Source organism: Tachyglossus aculeatus, chromosome 3 (assembly GCF_015852505.1).
Source record: "Tachyglossus aculeatus isolate mTacAcu1 chromosome 3, mTacAcu1.pri, whole genome shotgun sequence".
NCBI classification, from domain to species: domain Eukaryota; kingdom Metazoa; phylum Chordata; class Mammalia; order Monotremata; family Tachyglossidae; genus Tachyglossus; species Tachyglossus aculeatus.
In genome coordinates this window covers 52,445,745-52,463,284 of record NC_052068.1, presented here as the reverse complement: position 1 = coordinate 52,463,284, position 17,540 = coordinate 52,445,745, and the positions used below count along the sequence as shown (strand labels likewise).

The following is a 17,540-nucleotide window of genomic DNA, read 5'->3' as shown; positions in this document are numbered from 1 at the left end:
ATATCTTGAGGGTGTCTACTAATAACTGCAGTATATGTTCAGTGATTATTCTGTGCCAAGCATCCTACTGTGTTCACAATATTAAATTAGGTACTTGAGAAGAATGGAGAAGTATAAGGCAAGAATCCTGCTCCCCAGGAGCCTACAATTTATGGGAGAATATGAGCACCTACAAATTTGACATATTCAAATGAGTGGAGCTGTACTGATGAAAAAGCATGTGTGGGATGCCTTGGGGATTACTCAAGGAATAAGGAGGTCATTTAGAAGGGCTTTAAAGGCAGGGAAGTTTGTTGAGATTAAGGGACATTCTAGGCAGGAGGATGGCATGAGTAACCAGTATCAATTAATGGTATTCATTGAGCACTTACTGTCTGCAAAGCACTGTAGTAGGTATTTGGGAGAGCACATTATAACAATATTACAGGCACATTTCCTGCCCACAACAAGCTCACTGTTCCAGCAAGCCACATTTCCTGGGGCCATGGAGTGCAAAGGGAAAGTAGGTGGGTAGGGGAGTAGCACATTGTCAAGTGGGCATGCAGTCTATGCTTCTTTTTTTTCATGGTATTTGTTAAATGCTTACTATATGACAGGCTGTGGTACATATAAGATAAACAGGTTGAATACAGTCTGTGCCCCACATGGGGCTCAAAGTCTCAATCTCCATTTTGGAGATGAGGGAATTGAGGCACAGAGAAGTTAAGTGATTTGTCCAAGGTCATACTGCAGATAAGTCAAGATTAGAACCCAGGGTTTCTGATTCCCAGGCCCAAGTTCTTTTCCACTAGGCCACACTGCTTTTCACTACTATTATTAGCCAGCCACGGACAGAACCAGAAGAAGAATCCATATATATATAGAACAGAGATCACTTTAGTGGACCAAAAGAAGTGCTGAGTGAAGAGGAAGGGACAAATAAATTAATTTCCATAAAGGAAGAATATTACTCCACTGTCAAATCAATAGGGCAGCTAAGAGCGATACTCCTGACTCCAACAAAACTGATCTGTATGCTAGAAATAATAATATTACTATACAGTTGTTCTGGTTTCTAAAATCCCTTAAGAGTGGAAACAAAGGAGATACCCTCATTATGTTGGATGCCTTGCAAGGTCCTGAATCAATTGCACAACAAGTAACCTATGCCTCCTCTATTTCTCAGAAGGTAAAAAATTTTCTAACCATGGCATCTATGTTAGGAAGTTTTACCTTAATGGAAAATGGCAGTCTATTTTCTTTGAAAGCATAAAAGTTAAAAACAAGCTGCTGTCCTCCTTTCGTCAGAGGAGCCAGATTTCCATAGCAGTCGACATAAATTGGCTTTCCTTCTAGGACCTGAAACATAAACCACCCCCACAAACAAGGTAAAAGTTAAGGTAGGTGAAAATACAAATATAAGGTTTCATCGTATGCTATATCTAGTCATTCACTGGCAAATTAGGAGGAAACAGATGAACACTTCATTTTTCAGAGAAGATTTATGGCAAATTTGGTTGCCAGTACCCAGATATATTCACTTTTGTGGGTTGAATTACACACCTCAATATCTTTGCTTCTTGCAACTTCTTCAAAGTTCTCTTGCTGCTCTAAGGTCTTGTCCACTTTATCATCTGTCATGCAAAAGCAACGCAAGGAGGATTCCACTGGATCATTGGTTTTGGCAAAAACAACAAACTTGGCCATATAGGGAACACATATTAGTTCTCGGTAAAGTTGAGAGGCTAACCCCACAGTTTCCAAAACTTGATGGCAGTCAGCAAGCCAAAACCTGGAGGAGGTAAAAAAACAAAAAACAAACAAATAAAAAAACAATAAAAAGGCCCTCAGAAGTTTACTAAACTGTAAGACCCAGCAATAGAAAACTCTCAACAAAATTCTTAAAATTGCAAGATCAAACCCAGAAAATTGGTTTAACATCATTAGGCTTAACGGCATCTCTGCAGACTGGTTTTTAATTAAAAACAAAATAAACAAAAACCCTGACCATGGGTAACAGGAATCTGTATATTATCTAGAATTGTAATCTCCAGATCAATCAATTATTAAAAATGATGCTAATTGTTAAGAACTTACTATGTGCCAAGCACTGCTCTAAGCACTGGGGTACATGCAAGTTAATCAGATTGGACGCAGTGCCTGCCCCCCATGGGGTTCACAGTTTTAATCCTCATTTTCCAGATGAGGTAACTGAGGCACAGAGCAGTTAAGTGACTTGCCCATGGTCACACAGCAAACATGTGGCAGATCTGGAATTAGAACCCAGGTCCTTCTTACTCCCAGGCCTGTACTCTAGTCACTAAGCCACACTGTTTCCTGTATTATTAATTAGTGAGTCAGGTGTGTAGCCACCACAGGATGGTATTGTTGGCAGCTGTACATTCTCTCTCACATACCCCCTTTGATCGTGTTGGAGCTGTAGCAAAGGGAGAGCCAATGTAGCAGACTCCCCTCTATGGCTAAACACTGCTCCTACACTGGAATGCACAAGCTTGTTGGATACCACTGATTACCAGAGGAACTGTGGAAGCATACTTAGTGTGGAGAAAAGAATGGACTTATCATTGTGCTACTCCTTGTTTAGAGCTCACCTCCTCCAGGAGGTCTTCCCAGACTGAGCCCCCTTTTTCCTCTGCTCCTCCTCCCCTCCCCATCATCCCTACTCCCTCTCTCTGCTCTACCCCCTTCCCCACCCCACAGCACTTGTGTATATTTGTATATATTATTCTATTTGTTTGATTAATGATGTGTATATATCTATAATTTTATTTATCTATTTTGATGCTACTAATGCCTGTCTACTTGTTTTGTTGTCTGTCTCCCCATTCCAGACTGTGAGCCCACTGTTGGGTAGCGACTGTCTCTATCTTTTGCCAAATGGTACTTTCCAAGAGCTTAGTACAGTGTTCTGCACACAGTAAGCACTCAATACCACTGAATGAATGGATGAATTAATTAAAAAATGAGGAAGTGATCTCCCAGTCAGTCAGTCATATTTATGGAGTGCTTGTGCAGAACACTTTACTAAGTGCTTGGGGGAGTATAATATAACAATGTAACACATTCCCTTTTTTATAATGGCATTTATTAAGCACTTACTATGTGCAAAGCACTGTTCTAAGTGCTGGGGAGGTTACAAGGTGATCAGATTGTCCCACATGGGGCTCCCAGTCTTCATCCCCATTTTACAGATAAGGTAACTGAGGCACAGAGAAGTTAAGTGACTTGCCCAAAGTCACACAGCTGACAATTGTTGGATCTGGGATTTGAACCCATGACCTCTGACTCCCAAGCCCGGGCTCTTTCCACTGAGCCATGCTACTTCTCAACAAGGTTCCCAGAATGAGCTAATAGGCTAAAGGGAGAGCCAGACATTAATATAAATAAATATATTACAGACATGTATGTTAAGTGCTGTGGTGCTGGAAGAGGGGATGAATAAAGGGAGCAAGTCACAGTGACACAGAAGGGAGTGGGAGAAGAAGTCAGGGAAGGCCTCTTGGAGGAGATGTGCCTTTGATATGGCTTTGAAAGCAGGGAGGGTCACTGTCTGTTGGCTATGAGGAGGCAGGGTGTTCCAAGCCAGAGGTAGGATGTGGGCCAGAGGTGGGCAGTGAAATGGATGAGACTGAGGTCCAGTGAGAAGGAGCAAAGTGTGCGGGCTGGGTTGTAGTCAGAGAGTAGTGACACGAGGTAGTAGGGGGCAAGGGGATTGAGTGCTTTAAACAAATTTGTCTGCTTTGAGCACATCATATGTGATCCCACAAACTGCCTGGGTAATAATGTGCTTTTAAGTACCACTTCAGATATCTAAGATGATCTGGTGGATGAAGTAGCTTTCATATGAGAATACACTGAAAAGATTCTAGTCTAAGAAGGCTGAGAAGATGCACAAAATGACATTATTATTATATTTTTAAGTGCTTATAATGTGTCAAGCACTGTCCTAAACACTGGGGTAGATACAAGATAATCAGATCAGACACTATCCCTGTCCCACAGTGGGCTCATAGTACAAATACATGTATTGAGTTCCTATTTTATAGATGAGGAAACAGAGGCACAGAGAAGTTCCACACCCTGTTCTCCCCATCACTGTAGACAGCACCACAATCCTTCCTGTCTCACAAACCCATAACCCTGGCATTATCCCTGACTCCTCGCTCTCATTTAACCCACAATTCAATCTATCACTAAACCCTGTCAGTTCTACTTTCACACCATCGCTAAAATCTGTCCTTTCCTCTCCATCCAAAGTGCTACCATACTGATCCAAGCACTTATCCTATTCTGCCTTGACTTCTATATCAACCTCCTCACTGACCTCCCTGCTTCCTGCCTCTCCCCAGTCCAGTCCATATTTAGTACAGTGCTCTGCACACAGTAAGCACTCAATAAATACAATTGATTGATTTTATTCTGTTGCCAGGATCATTTTTCTACAAAAATGTTCATGTTCAGTCCATGTCTCCCCATTCCTCAAGAACCTCCAGTGGTTGCCCATTCACTGCTGCATCAAACAGAAATTTCTTATCCCTGGCTTTAAATCAACTAATCACTTGCTCCCTCCTATCTTACCTCACTGATTTCCTATACAACCCAGCATGCTCATTTCACTCCTCTAACACAAACCTACTTGCTGTATCTTAATCTTGTCTACTTTGTCGCTGACCTCTCACCCATGTCCTGTCTCGAACCTGGAACTTCCTCCTTCTTCACGTCTGACAGACCACCACTCTCCCTTCCTTCAAAGCCTTATTAAAATCATATCTCCTCCAAGTGACCTTCCCTAACTAAGCCCACATTTCTCCTACTCCCTCTCCCTTCTGTGTCACCCTTGCACTAGGATCTGAACCCTGTACGTACTTGATACTCCACACTCAGCCCCACAGCACTTACATATCCATAATTTATTTTAATGCCTATCTTCCCCTGTAGACTCTAAGCTCCTTGTGGGTAGGGAGCATCACTACCGATTCTGTTACACTGTTCCCTCCCAAGCGCTCTGTGCCCAGTGACTGCTCAATAAATATGAGATTGGTCAATTGATCTGCTCCAAGAATAGTATTCCTTAGAATTTTAAGTTCATCTTGATTTAAGAAACTTTAGATCTTTGGCATTTTGTATTTCCATACCTGGCTGAAACATTGGTTGTGAAAGAGACACTGTCCTTTATGAAGGTAAGTGGGGTGGTTCCGGTGATGTCTTCCCACTGAGCAGGTGAAGTTCCCCCTGAGAAAATAAATGTCAAAGACACACTCGTTTATATGTTAAGAGTTTTGGGCACTGACTTTAGGTGTGGGATTTTGGTTTTCTCTTTCATCCTTCCAGATTTTTCATCCCCATTTCCAGTCAATTCCCACCCTGAGTAACTGCATCCTTATAACACCTATTGATTTTGGCTCAGTATCACTCAGGCTTTGGATGTTCCTAGCCAAGACCTCTGCAATCCCAAAATCATAAATTGAGAGTGACTGTATGATCTGAGCTGCCACCTTATTCTTTTTTTTATCTCTAATTTATTCGTTCACTGGCTCAGATAATAATAATAATAATAACGACATTTATTAAGTGCTTACTATGTGCAAAGCACTGTTCTAAGCACTGGGGAGATTACAAGGTGATCAGGTTGTCCCACGGGGGGCTCACAGTCTTAATCCCCATTTTACAGATGAAGTAACTGAGGCCCAGAAAAGTGAAATGACTTGCCCAAAGCTGACAGCTGACAAGTGGTGGAGCTGGGACTTGAACCCAAGACCTCTGACTCCAAAGCCCATGCTCTTTCTACTGAGCCATACTGCTTCTCAGATGGAAAGCTTAGGATGGACTGGCTCCTGCCTCTGGGTCCCCATTCAAAATTCAGATTTCAATGCATTCAGTAACAGTGGCATGAAACTTCAGTCTAATTGGGAGGATCCTGGATCCTGCCAAGATTTTCCTTTTGGGGTGAAAATAATGGAATGAACACTTTCCTCATATCATTCTCAATTCCCCTTTCTGAAAAGATGGGCCAGAATCATCTTGGCTGCTGGGCCCAAAATCAGAACAAATGTGCCAGTAATATAGAGCCCTGGCTCCCAGTACCTTAATCAACATCTTGTAAGCTATTTGCCATCTTCTACAATCTTGTCAACCATACTGGCATTGTGAGTCCAAAGAGCAGGATGGTACTTTACAGGGTTACTGGCATTCATTATGGGCTTCTCCCTAGACTTAAACCACACCTTACAATGTTTAGGTATCTGAAGGAGCCTAAGGGAGACCTGATTTAACACACCTTGGGGGAGCCTTGGGAGAACCTAGGAGAAACAAAGGAGGGGATAAAGGATATTTGATGAAAACATGATTTAATCCTTTCGCTTTCCCACTGAGAGCAATCGTTCTTCAGTTTGCAAAGGACTAACACAACATGCTTAGAAATCTATCACTGAGAACGGTAAGAACAAATTCACAATTTGAATGGATTAGAATTTAGGGGCTAATCCAACCTGTAATGCTACAGAGAAGTCGCAAACTAGGTGTGATCTCTCCTTTGAAACCATTGGTTGTTCCTTCTCCTGAAGGTGGTGGCACGGGGATGGTCATAGTTATTGGTTTATGAAATTTCCTCCTTCGTGGCTCCACAGTGACAATTGGACTAAATGTTGCCTTATTTCCAAGGATTTTTTTCACAATTTCATCAGGAACAGGCTGGGCCTACAGGGGAAGAGTAACACAAATTAAAATGGGATTAATTTTTTAATGAGAAAGCACATTTTTAAAATGAAGAGGGAAAATAAAAACATTTCTCAATTCCACCTCTTCTTCTTTCTCTGAAAAATATTCCCTTCCAGATGGGCTTTGAAAGAAATAATAATCCTTTATGTGAATTTTCACAGGCCAATGATCACCTTTCCTGCTATTAAATCAACTCTGCTGATGTGATTCAAAAGCAAATCAAAAATATGAGTACAAGCAGTAAGAGTTAAATCAGTTGTAATAAAACCACTGTGGTTAGCAGGAGGTGAAATACACATCTTTATATTTCCAGTCTGCTGAATCCTACCCACTTCAACTGGTTTGTATCTTATTTAGTCAAATATACAACATTTAAAAGTTTGTAGACAATTAAGTGAAACCTCACAGTGATAAAGCGTGAACTTAATGTTTCACTGAGCTATTAAGACTCTGGTTTTGCATCTTATTATAGAAAAATCACACTAATAATAGTAACTATGGTGGTTTTTGTTAAGTGTTTACTATGTGCCAAGAACTGTACTAAGAGCTAGGGTAGATATAAAGTAAACTGGTTAGACACAGTCTTTGTCCTACATGAAACTCAGAGTCTCAGTAAAGGGAAAACAGGTAAGCACAGGAAAGATTCCCAGGCCTGTGCTCTTTGTACTAGGCCATGCTACTTCTCGAGAATCCTTGTTTAGGAGACCAAGATTAGTAGTTGGGTTCTAACATTATTGATAACAAATCAGATTTATGGACAAAACCTGAGAACACATGATTTATGTTAACAAAACAACAGCTAAAACATGAGGATGGCTGAAGACAACTGTTTTCCATTTTATTTAAGGGAAGAAAAAGGAAGTACCTTATTGAACAATATGAGAATCAGTCATTCAGTGACTGCAACCTAGCTACACCTGAGAAATTCAAGAATGATTATTCTCCTAAATGTCCATTCAGCTTTCTTAATCAAAAAAGTTCCAATGGGTATGGACAAGAATTAAATTGGTCTTTATAGCTTTTTCTTCAAAAGAATAAACCCTTTTGTAAATTTTTATTAGTCATATGATTCTGCAGCTGTTTCCTTACTCATAGGCATCAAATTGCATAAAATAGTTTCATCTCCACTGGAAAGTAAGCAATGCTGCCAAATAAATCCTAAAATTAATCTTCTATGTAATGAAGCTCCTAGCCAAATGAACTATAAACACAAAATGGTTTTCATGGTACATTTAAGTGATTATAATAACACAAGCCTTGCCTAGAGAGGTAATTAGCAGAAGCATGCATTATGGAAATTTCATGACCCCTTTCGATTCTGCTGAGTTAAGTGGCTTTTCCTGACTTTATTACCTGGAGGCCCACACGGATTCTTTTGGTTAAAGCACCCTCTGGGAAAGATGCTTGCACAAGGGGTACAGTTGTGCTATTCAAGAGGCCTCCTTCCGGACCAATCTGATTACTCTCCTGCTTAATCCGAGAAACCACCGCAAAATACTGGGGGAAATCCTTGGTGATAATCCTACAAATACGCTTTTTTCCAAGTTCTTCAGGGCTGTCCAGTTCTGAAAGGATAAATCAAATGAAGCATTATAATATGATGCACTCACTTCTACACGCATAAAAATGCCCCCATCCAAAACTAAAAAATGCAGACTCAAAAGGCACAGGTTGGGTCTCAATTTCTTCACAAGCCACCACAAATTTTTCATAGCAAAGCAGAACTAATTTTTAAACCCGATTAACAAAAAAAAACAAAACACCTAACAAACTGTGTTGATATCTTGTATGATTGAGACAGAGAAAGGTATCTCCCTCAGAGCAGACACTCTTCAAAACAGCTTACAGTTTCCCATTCTTCACGGAACATGTAAATTCAGGCAACCGTATTTTAGGCCAGTTTCACCAGATGGTCTTCTCTTAATACTGTCAGATAAAGTTGGAGTAGTTGTGGTTGCGTTACCTTTTCTAAATCCATGGCACTCTCCTTCCCTTGCCACTATTGCCTTGGATGCTAGTTTTTCATTCATTCATTCATTCAATCATATTATTGAGCACTTAGTGTGTGCAGAACACTGTACTAAGCGCTTGGGAAGTGCGAGTTGGCAACATATAGAGACGGTCCCTACCCAACAATGGGCTCACAGTCTAGAAGGGGGAGACAGGAGAGATGTGTCTGTGGTGTCAGTACGGGTCGTAAACGACTCAATGGTATAAGACAAGACAAGACTTCAATACTGGCCAGAAAAGCACAGCATTTTCCACATTGATTCTTATGACTTTGAAACTACTATTAGGGATCATAATTTCATTAAGCCTGAAGATGCTGGACTTTATAAGCACAATAATAATCTGTCCCTGAGGCCAGGACTTTCTCTCAGGAATCTTGGAATCTCACTAAATCATTAATCTGACTGATTTACATTCTGTTCCATATTTAACTCCAGAACCCAAGGTGATATTCAATCACTGATGAGGTAGAAGTGGTACTGGATGACAGCACTATTTGGAATGCACTGCTCACCCTAAATGGGGAAGGGCCTAGACAGGAGTCTTAAAATATTTCTGCCTCATTGGACTTAAAATTGATTCAGAGAACTATGCCCATAGTATTTTCATTCATTCATTCAATTGTATTTATTGAGCGCTTACTGTGTGCAGAGTACTGTACTAAGTGCTTGGAAAGCACAATTCGGCAACAAAATAGAGACAATCCCTACCCAAAAAAGAGCCACCATAACAGATCAAGACTCTATCAAGACTCTATGCTTGTAGTGGGCAAGGAATATGTGCAAATATTGTTATAGTGTACTCTCTCAAGTGCTTAGTACAGTGCTCTGCCCACAGTAAGTGCTCAATACATATAATTGTCTGGCTGAAGGAATGAGCAAGGAACTACAAGGGCACACAATAGGGAAGAGAAAGCCAGTAGTGTGTCAGTCTCTTCACACACCCTCGCTCTCATGGATAGGATCTCACAGTCAGAAGTGTCTTCCTTGAAATGAAAGGTAACAACATACAACTTATCTCTAAACAACTAACCACTGAAACATAAAAAATCAATCACATTTATTGATTGCTTACTGTGTGTGTAAGTACCATAGTTAAGTGTTCGGGAGAGTACGATATAACAGAGTTGGTAGAGACAGTCCCTGCCCACAGTGAGCTTACAGTCTAGATGGGGAGACAGACATTAATATAAATAAATAAATTACGGATATTTACATTAGTGCTGTGGGGCTGAGGGAGGGGTGAATAAGTGTGCAAATACAAGGGCAAATTCCTGGGTACAGTTTGTAGCTATCAATCCTCAGGAAAACAAAGCAAAATAAAGGTCAAAATCCATGGAGTATGTAAAAAGAGAACACATTTACTGGCAACATTCATTCATTCATTCAATCGTATTTATTCATTCATTCAATTGTATTTATTGAGCACTTACTGTGTGCAGAGCACTGTACTAAGCACTTGGGAAGTACAAGTTGGCAACATACTCATTCATTCATTCATTCATTCAATCGTATTTATTGTGCACTTACTGTGTGCAGAGCACCGTACTAAGAGCTTGGGAAGTACAAGTTGGTAACATATGGAGACGGTCCCTACCCAACAACGGGCTCACAGTCTACAAGGGGGAGACAGACAACAAAACAAAACATGTGGATAGGTGTCAAGTTGTCAGAACAAACAGAATTAAAGCTAAATGCAACAAACACCCGATGGTTGGACACAGACATGAAATATACATTGATGATGATACTCCATCATCAATTTTTATCCCTTGATCTAGAGTCAACAGATGTAAGATTTATGATATCAGTACCAATCCATTTTCTCAATGCTCAGACTCTCTCTTACATACATAGGATCACCAAAAAGTATATCAGCTCAGCACCCTAATTGAACAGGCAACTTTCTCATTAACTTCCTATATCATAGTTACTTCCTTTGCAAATGGGAGATCAATCAATCAATCAATCAACCGTATTTATTGAGCACTTACTGTGTGCACAGCACTGTACTAAGCGCTTGGGAAGTACAGGTTGGCAACATATAGAGACAGTCCCTACCCAACAGTGGGCTCACAGTCTAGAAGGAGGAGACAGAGAACAAAACCAAACATATTAACAAAATAAAATAAATAGAATAGATATGTACAAGTAAAATAAATAGAGTAATAAATATGTACAAACATATATACATATATACAGGTGCTGTGGGGAAGGGAAGGAGGTAAGACGGAGGGATGGAGAGGGGGATGGGGGAGAGGAAGGAGGGGGCTCAGTCTGCGAAGGCCTCCTGGAGGAGGTGAGCTCTCAGTAGGGCCTTGAAGGGAGGAAGAGAGCTAGCTTGGCGGATGGGCAGAGGGAGGGCATTCCAGGCCAGGGGGATGACGTGGGCCGGGGGTCGACGACGGGACAGGCGAGAACGAGGCACGGTGAGGAGATTAGCAGCAGAGGAGCGGAGGGTGTGGGCTGGGCTGTAGAAGGAGAGAAAGGAGGTGAGGTAGGAGGGGGCGAGGTGATGGAGAGCCTTGAAGCTGAGGCTGAGGAGTTTCTGCCTGATGCGCAGATTGATTGGTAGCGACTGAGATTTTTGAGGAGGGGAGTAACATGCCCAGAGCGTTTCTGGACAAAGACAATCTGGGCAGCAGCATGAGGTATGGATTGAAGTGGGGAGAGATATGAGGATAGGAGATCAGAGAGAAGGCTGATGCAGTAGTCCTGACGGGATAGGATGAGAGCTTGAACAAGCAGGGTAGCGGTTTGGATGGAGAGGAAAGGGTGGATCTTGGCAATGTTGCAGAGCTGAGACCGGCAGGCTTTGGTGATGGCTTGGATGTGAGGGGTGAATGAGAGAGTGGAGTCGAGGATGACACCAAGGTTGCGGGCTTGTGAGACGGGAAGGATGGTAGTGCCGTCAACAGTGATGGGAAAGTCAGGGAGAGGGCAGGGTTTGGGAGGGAAGACAATCAATCAATCAATCAATCAATCATATTTATTGAGCGCTTACTATGTGCAGAGCACTGTACTAAGCGCTTGGGAAGTACAAATCGGCAACACATAGAGACAGTCCCTACCCAACAGTGGGCTCACAGTCTAAAAGGGGGAGACAGAGAACAAAACCAAACATACCAACAAAATAAAATAAATAGGATAGAAATGTACAAGTAAAATAAATAAATAAATAAATAAATAAATAAATAGAGTAATAAATATGTACAACCATATATACATATATACAGGTGCTGTGGGGAAGGGAAGGAGGTAAGATGGGGGGATGGAGAGGGGGACGAGGGGGAGAGGAAGGAAGGGGCTCAGTCTGGGAAGGCCTCCTGGAGGAGGTGAGCTCTCAGCAGGGCCTTGAAGGGAGGAAGAGAGCTAGCTTGGCGGAGGGGCAGAGGGAGGGCATTCCAGGCCCGGGGGATGACGTAGGCCGGGGGTCGATGGCGGGACAGGCGAGAACGAGGTACAGTGAGGAGATTAGCGGTGGAGGAGCGGAGGGTGCGGGCTGGGCAGTAGAAGGAGAGAAGGGAGGTGAGGTAGGAGGGGGTGAGGTGATGGAGAGCCTTGAAGCCCAGGGTGAGGAGTTTCTGCCTGATGCGCGGATTGATTGGTAGCCATTGGAGGTTTTTGAGGAAGACAAAGAGACAAGGAGTCTCCTTTGAAGACAAGGAGTTCAGTCTTGGACATGTTGAGTTTTAGGTGGTGGGCAGACATCCAGATGGAGATATTATGCTTCCTCACATTGGGATATTGGGAAATGCAGTAAATAAACAAACTGGGAAGCATCATGGCTTAGTGGAAAGAGTAAAGACCTGGGAGTCAGAAGAGCTGGGTTCAAATTAACTTCTCAGTGCCTTAGTTACCTCATCTGTAAAATGGGGATTAAGACTGTGTGTCTCATGTGGGGAATGGACTGTGTCCAACTTCATTACCTTGCATCTATCTACTCCAGAGCTTAGTACAGTGTCTGGCACATAAGAAATACCATAAAAAAAAACCCCAACACATTTCATGTACAAGTAGAGGATGCCTCCAGGGTTTTTTTACTTTCCATCAGGTGAACACTGAAGAACTCTCTGTTCATCCTGCGATAAAGGAGAGGAACAGAGGAGAACTAGAATTACTAGTTGGTGATGAACAGAGAGTTGCTCTTCTTTCCCAAACCTCTGTGAGGCATGGAGAGATTGGAGAAAAGACTAGGTGGTTTCAGGATTTCATTACAACCATAGGATTCTTTATAGTAATATCTACCACTCATGAATCCTTATCACGAAATGGAGACAAAGGAAGTTTTGAAAAGTTTCCCTATCCCACATCAAGTAGTGGGTAGAATAATGATCTCATGATCTGAGAACAAATATGAAAGGTGCTGAGAATGGAGAGCACTTGCCAATAACAGATGTATTAATTTCACATTACTGGAACCCAGTCTATCAATCAATTAATCTTGATTAATCTTGCTTTTGGAGAGATGGCCCTTCACACGATTAACTATTTTGATGTACAGAGTCAGAGATGATGTGGACTGTTAATATGTCTGTTTATTGTTGTGTTGTACTCCCTCAAGTGCTTAGTACTGTGCTCTTCACACAGTACATGCTCTATAAATACAATTGACTGACTGAATGACTGCCAACACCAAGACAGAAATTTCAGATCTTCCAGCCATAAAAAAGTTGGCACCATGCATTTCTGAGACACTTAATAGAATGCATTGCACATATGGTGCTCAATAAATACTATTACTACATTATAATTGTTCTATAAAGTAACAATAATTATTATTATGATAATGTCATTTGTTAAGCACTTACTATACATCAAGAACTGTACTAAGTGCTCGGGTAGATATGAGATAGTCAGTTAGGACAGCATCCCACATGAGGCTCACAGTCAAAGTAGGAAGGAGGACATGCATTTAATTCCCAATTTACAGATGAGGAGCTGAGGCACAGAGAAGTTAAGTAACTTGTCCAAGGTCACACAGCAGGCAAGTGGCATATTAGAAACCAGGTCCTCTGACCCCCAGACCAATGTTCTTTCTACTAGGAGTAGGTTGGCTCTTCTCTGTAGGTCTCTAATCTCAAGTCATTATCCTATTTCTAGAGGATATGTAGCTCTTCTCGATTTGATTTCCTATCATTTTTACCTATCCTTAATTAATTGGACAAAATAAGGTGCCTATGTAGTAGCAGAAGTGGCAGCGTGATTCTTTTCCCCTGCTCCCTCTCTCTTCTCCATCACCCTGGCACTTAGATTTGTACCCTTTAAGCACTTGATATTCACTCTACCCTCAGCTCCCTCAGCACTTAGGTATTATTATCATTATTATTATGGTATTTGTTAAGCACTTACTATGTGCCAAACACTGTTCTAAGCACTGGGGTAGATACAAGGAAATCGGGTTGTCCCACGTGGGGCTCACAGTCAACCTCCATTTTACAGATGAGGTAACAGGCACAGAGAAGTTAAGTGACTTGCCCAAGGTCACATAGCAGATAAGTGGCGGAACTGGAATTAAAACCCACGTCTTCTGATTTCCAAGCTAGCGCTCTTGCCCCTAATCCATAATACTAATAAATAATAATAAATATGGCATTTGTTAAGTGCTTACTATATGTCAAGCACTGTACTAAGCACTGGGGTGGATACAAGCAAATCGGGTTGGACAAAGTCCCTGTCCTACATGGGGATCACAATCTCACAATCTCAATCCCCATTTTACAGGTGAGGTAACTGAGGCCCAGAGAATAATAATAATAATAATAATGTTGGCATTTGTTAATCACTTACTATGTGCCAGGCACTGCTCTTAGCACTGGGGTAGATACAAGTAATCAGGTTGTCCCACGTGGGGCTCACAATCTTACTCCCCACTTCACAGATAAGGTAACTGAGGCACAGAGAAGTGAAGTGACTTTCCCATGGTCTCAGAGCCGACAAATGGAGGAGACAGGATTAGAATCCATGACTTAATTCAAGTTAGAAATTCACAATCACACAGAGCATCAAAGGCTCCAGTTTCGGTATCATCTTATAGTAGGCTGAGAGACAAGGAGGCTAAGCACTTTGAGCAATGGGTAGTCTAAGACATCTGCTTTTTAATTTTTGCCATTAAAGACAAGAGAATACATATTGCTGCACCAGTACAGTATTTAACTTCTGTTAATTTTAAATTTTCGGGTTCATCACCATGAGACAACATCTTTCCAGACTGAGTCCATGTTTACAATATCATTTTTCTATTTTAATTGGATCCTCTTTGATCAGTTGTAAAGAAGAATCAATTGAAATAACATTTTTCTTAAGGCCTAACATCACCCACATTAAGAAACTGGAAAGAATCAAGTTAATCTTGTTAGTGTAGCAAATGGAATCTTTTTCCTTTGTTTTTCAACTTTTTTTTCATTGTTTGTTTGTTTTGTGGTACTTGTTAAGCACTTACTTTGTCAAACACTGTTCTAAGCACTGGGGTAGGTACATGTTGATTAGGTCAGATACAGTCCCTGTCCTGCACAGGGCTCACAGTCTGAAGTAGGAGGGAGAACATGTATTGAATCTCCATTTTACAGTTGAGGAAACTGAGGCACAGAGAAGTTAAGTGACTTGCCCAAGGTCACAAAGTAAGCAACTGGAAGCAGCAGAGAAGCAGCATGGCTCAGTGGAAAGAGCACAGGCTTTGGAGTCAGAGGTCATGGGTTCAAATCCCAGATCCAACAATTGTCAGCTGTGTGACTTTGGGCAAGTCACTTCACTTCTCTGTGCCTCAGTTCCCTCATCTGTAAAATGGGGATTAAGACTGTGAGCCCCTTGTGGGACAACGTGATCACCTTGTAACCTCCCCAGAGCTTAGAACAGTGCTTTGCACATAGTAAATGCTTAATAAATGACATTAAAAAACAAACTGGCAGAGCAATTGGCAGAGCCAGGATTAGAACCCAGGCCCAGTCTCTCTCCAGCAGGCCATACTGCTTCTCCATTACTTTACTCTTCATTACATACTTGTTGAGAGCAGGGAATGTATCTACCAATTGTGTTGTATTATACACTCCCAAGCACTTAGTACAGTGTTTCACACACAGTAAGTACTCAATAAATACAATTGATTGATTACACATTTCATTTTATTTCCAAACCTTTCAAATTGGATATATTAATTCTCCAACAGATGGTGCTGTCAGCAAAGTTTCCTCCAAAGCACTGACCACATCTGAAATCTGGAGATTTCAAAAAAGCTTTCATATTTATTTCAAAATTTGAGGATATCTATTAGGATTAAGACAGGCAAGATAACTTTCTCCCAAGAAAAATGAAATTCCTTTTCCCTGTATCCCACATGTATTTTCCCAGGAGCCAGATTGTGAGATTACTTAGTACAGTTCCTGGTACATAGTAAGCGCTAAACAAATACCACTTAAAAAAACAAAACAACAAGTGATCCTAAAGCTGAGCAATGAAAAGACGATAACTCCTTTGCTCCAAAAAAAGTTTAGGCCTACTCTAAAAGACCTAGCTTGGTAGGAAAAATGAGGCCTGAAACTTTCTTCGTTTGCTCTTTGTCCTTCGAAAGTGCCTGGAATTTTAAGTGCTAATTCAATGCAACCCACTCAAAGGTTTTTGTTTTTTGGGGTGGTTTTTTTTTTTTGGTAATTTAGTCTTTAAGTGACAATGGTTCTTATTTAGCAGCCCAAGTGCTAATCCCGTGGCCCAAATTTGTCCCAAAGCAATCCCAAGGTCCTCTGTATGCAACTGAAATTTCTTCTGCCAGATACATTTACACTTTTGCTCCACCCAAGGTAAAAATGACTAAATGTTCTCAAATCTCAACTGTGGACATTTGCACTTAACCACAACACTTTTTTTCTATTTAAGGCAGGGCTCAATTAGAAAACCAAGAGCATTCGATTTGATGCCTCTCATTGATGACTTTTTTCGGGAAGGACAATAAGTATGCAGGGAAAAGAGAAAGAACAATAAATGCAGCCATCAGAGAGAACAGTCCTCCATCACATGATACCTGCCTCAGAATGGCAGAGCTTTTCAACTGGATTCCAACTGTATTCCACGTCATTCCACTAGCCTTGTACTGCAATGTCCTCGAAAACATATGCATTTGCTTCTTCATTAACAAAAGCACCTATAATTTTCCTTAATGCACTAACTCCCACCAAGGCAACTCAATTTATTTTAATGTTCCCACAAAATCCACACTTTATGACAGGTACCTGGAATTTGGTTTAACATGCACACGAGATCTTCATTTTATTTCGGACACCTGGAATTAGGCTTTCCGAAAACTGTACTTCAGAGTGGGTAAGGGAATTTCTTGAAACTTCTAGTCAGTTCAGTCAAGTGATATGTGACACTTGAAAAGGACTCTACATTTAGGAAACCAAATGCTTAACGATACACTATTGTGAAAAATCCCTACAACTTATAGGCATGGGCCAACAAGATTTCCTGAATAGATTTGGCCTTACGGATCCAGGAAGGAAATTTTAAAAAGTGCATCGACTGAATCTATCAACCTCTACAATCTACAAACTAGCGATAGTCAGACACTTCCCTTCTTGGAGCAAATCCTTCTTTACTTTCAACCCGTTCAACTCAAGTCTTCTTCTTAAGAGCAAAACTTGCTACTACATCAGAAACCAATCTTAAACTTCCAAGTTCATTCATTCATTCAATCGTATTTATTGAGTGCTTACTGTGTGTAGAGCACTGTACTAAGCACTTGGGAAGTTCAAATCGGCAACATATAGAGACGATCCCTGCCCAACAACGGGCTCACAGTCAAGAAGGGGGAGACAGACAACA

At 41.3% G+C, this 17,540-nt stretch overlaps 1 protein-coding gene across 23 annotated transcripts in view; it reads right to left on the bottom strand.

Annotated features, from left to right (window-relative positions):
• The window catches only part of ANK3 (ankyrin 3), a 710,530-nt gene that overhangs the window by 42,971 nt on the left and 650,019 nt on the right, over nucleotides 1–17,540 (bottom strand). For all 23 annotated transcript variants that reach the window (XM_038743727.1, XM_038743734.1, XM_038743724.1 and 20 more), the window contains 5 exons: nucleotides 8,071–8,282; nucleotides 6,489–6,696; nucleotides 5,136–5,232; nucleotides 1,543–1,771; nucleotides 1,213–1,338 (listed from right to left, as the gene is read on the bottom strand). In XM_038743727.1, the coding sequence (XP_038599655.1) occupies nucleotides 1,213–1,338; nucleotides 1,543–1,771; nucleotides 5,136–5,232; nucleotides 6,489–6,696; nucleotides 8,071–8,282 (872 nt within the window). The remainder of the gene's footprint in view (nucleotides 1–1,212; nucleotides 1,339–1,542; nucleotides 1,772–5,135; nucleotides 5,233–6,488; nucleotides 6,697–8,070; nucleotides 8,283–17,540) is intronic.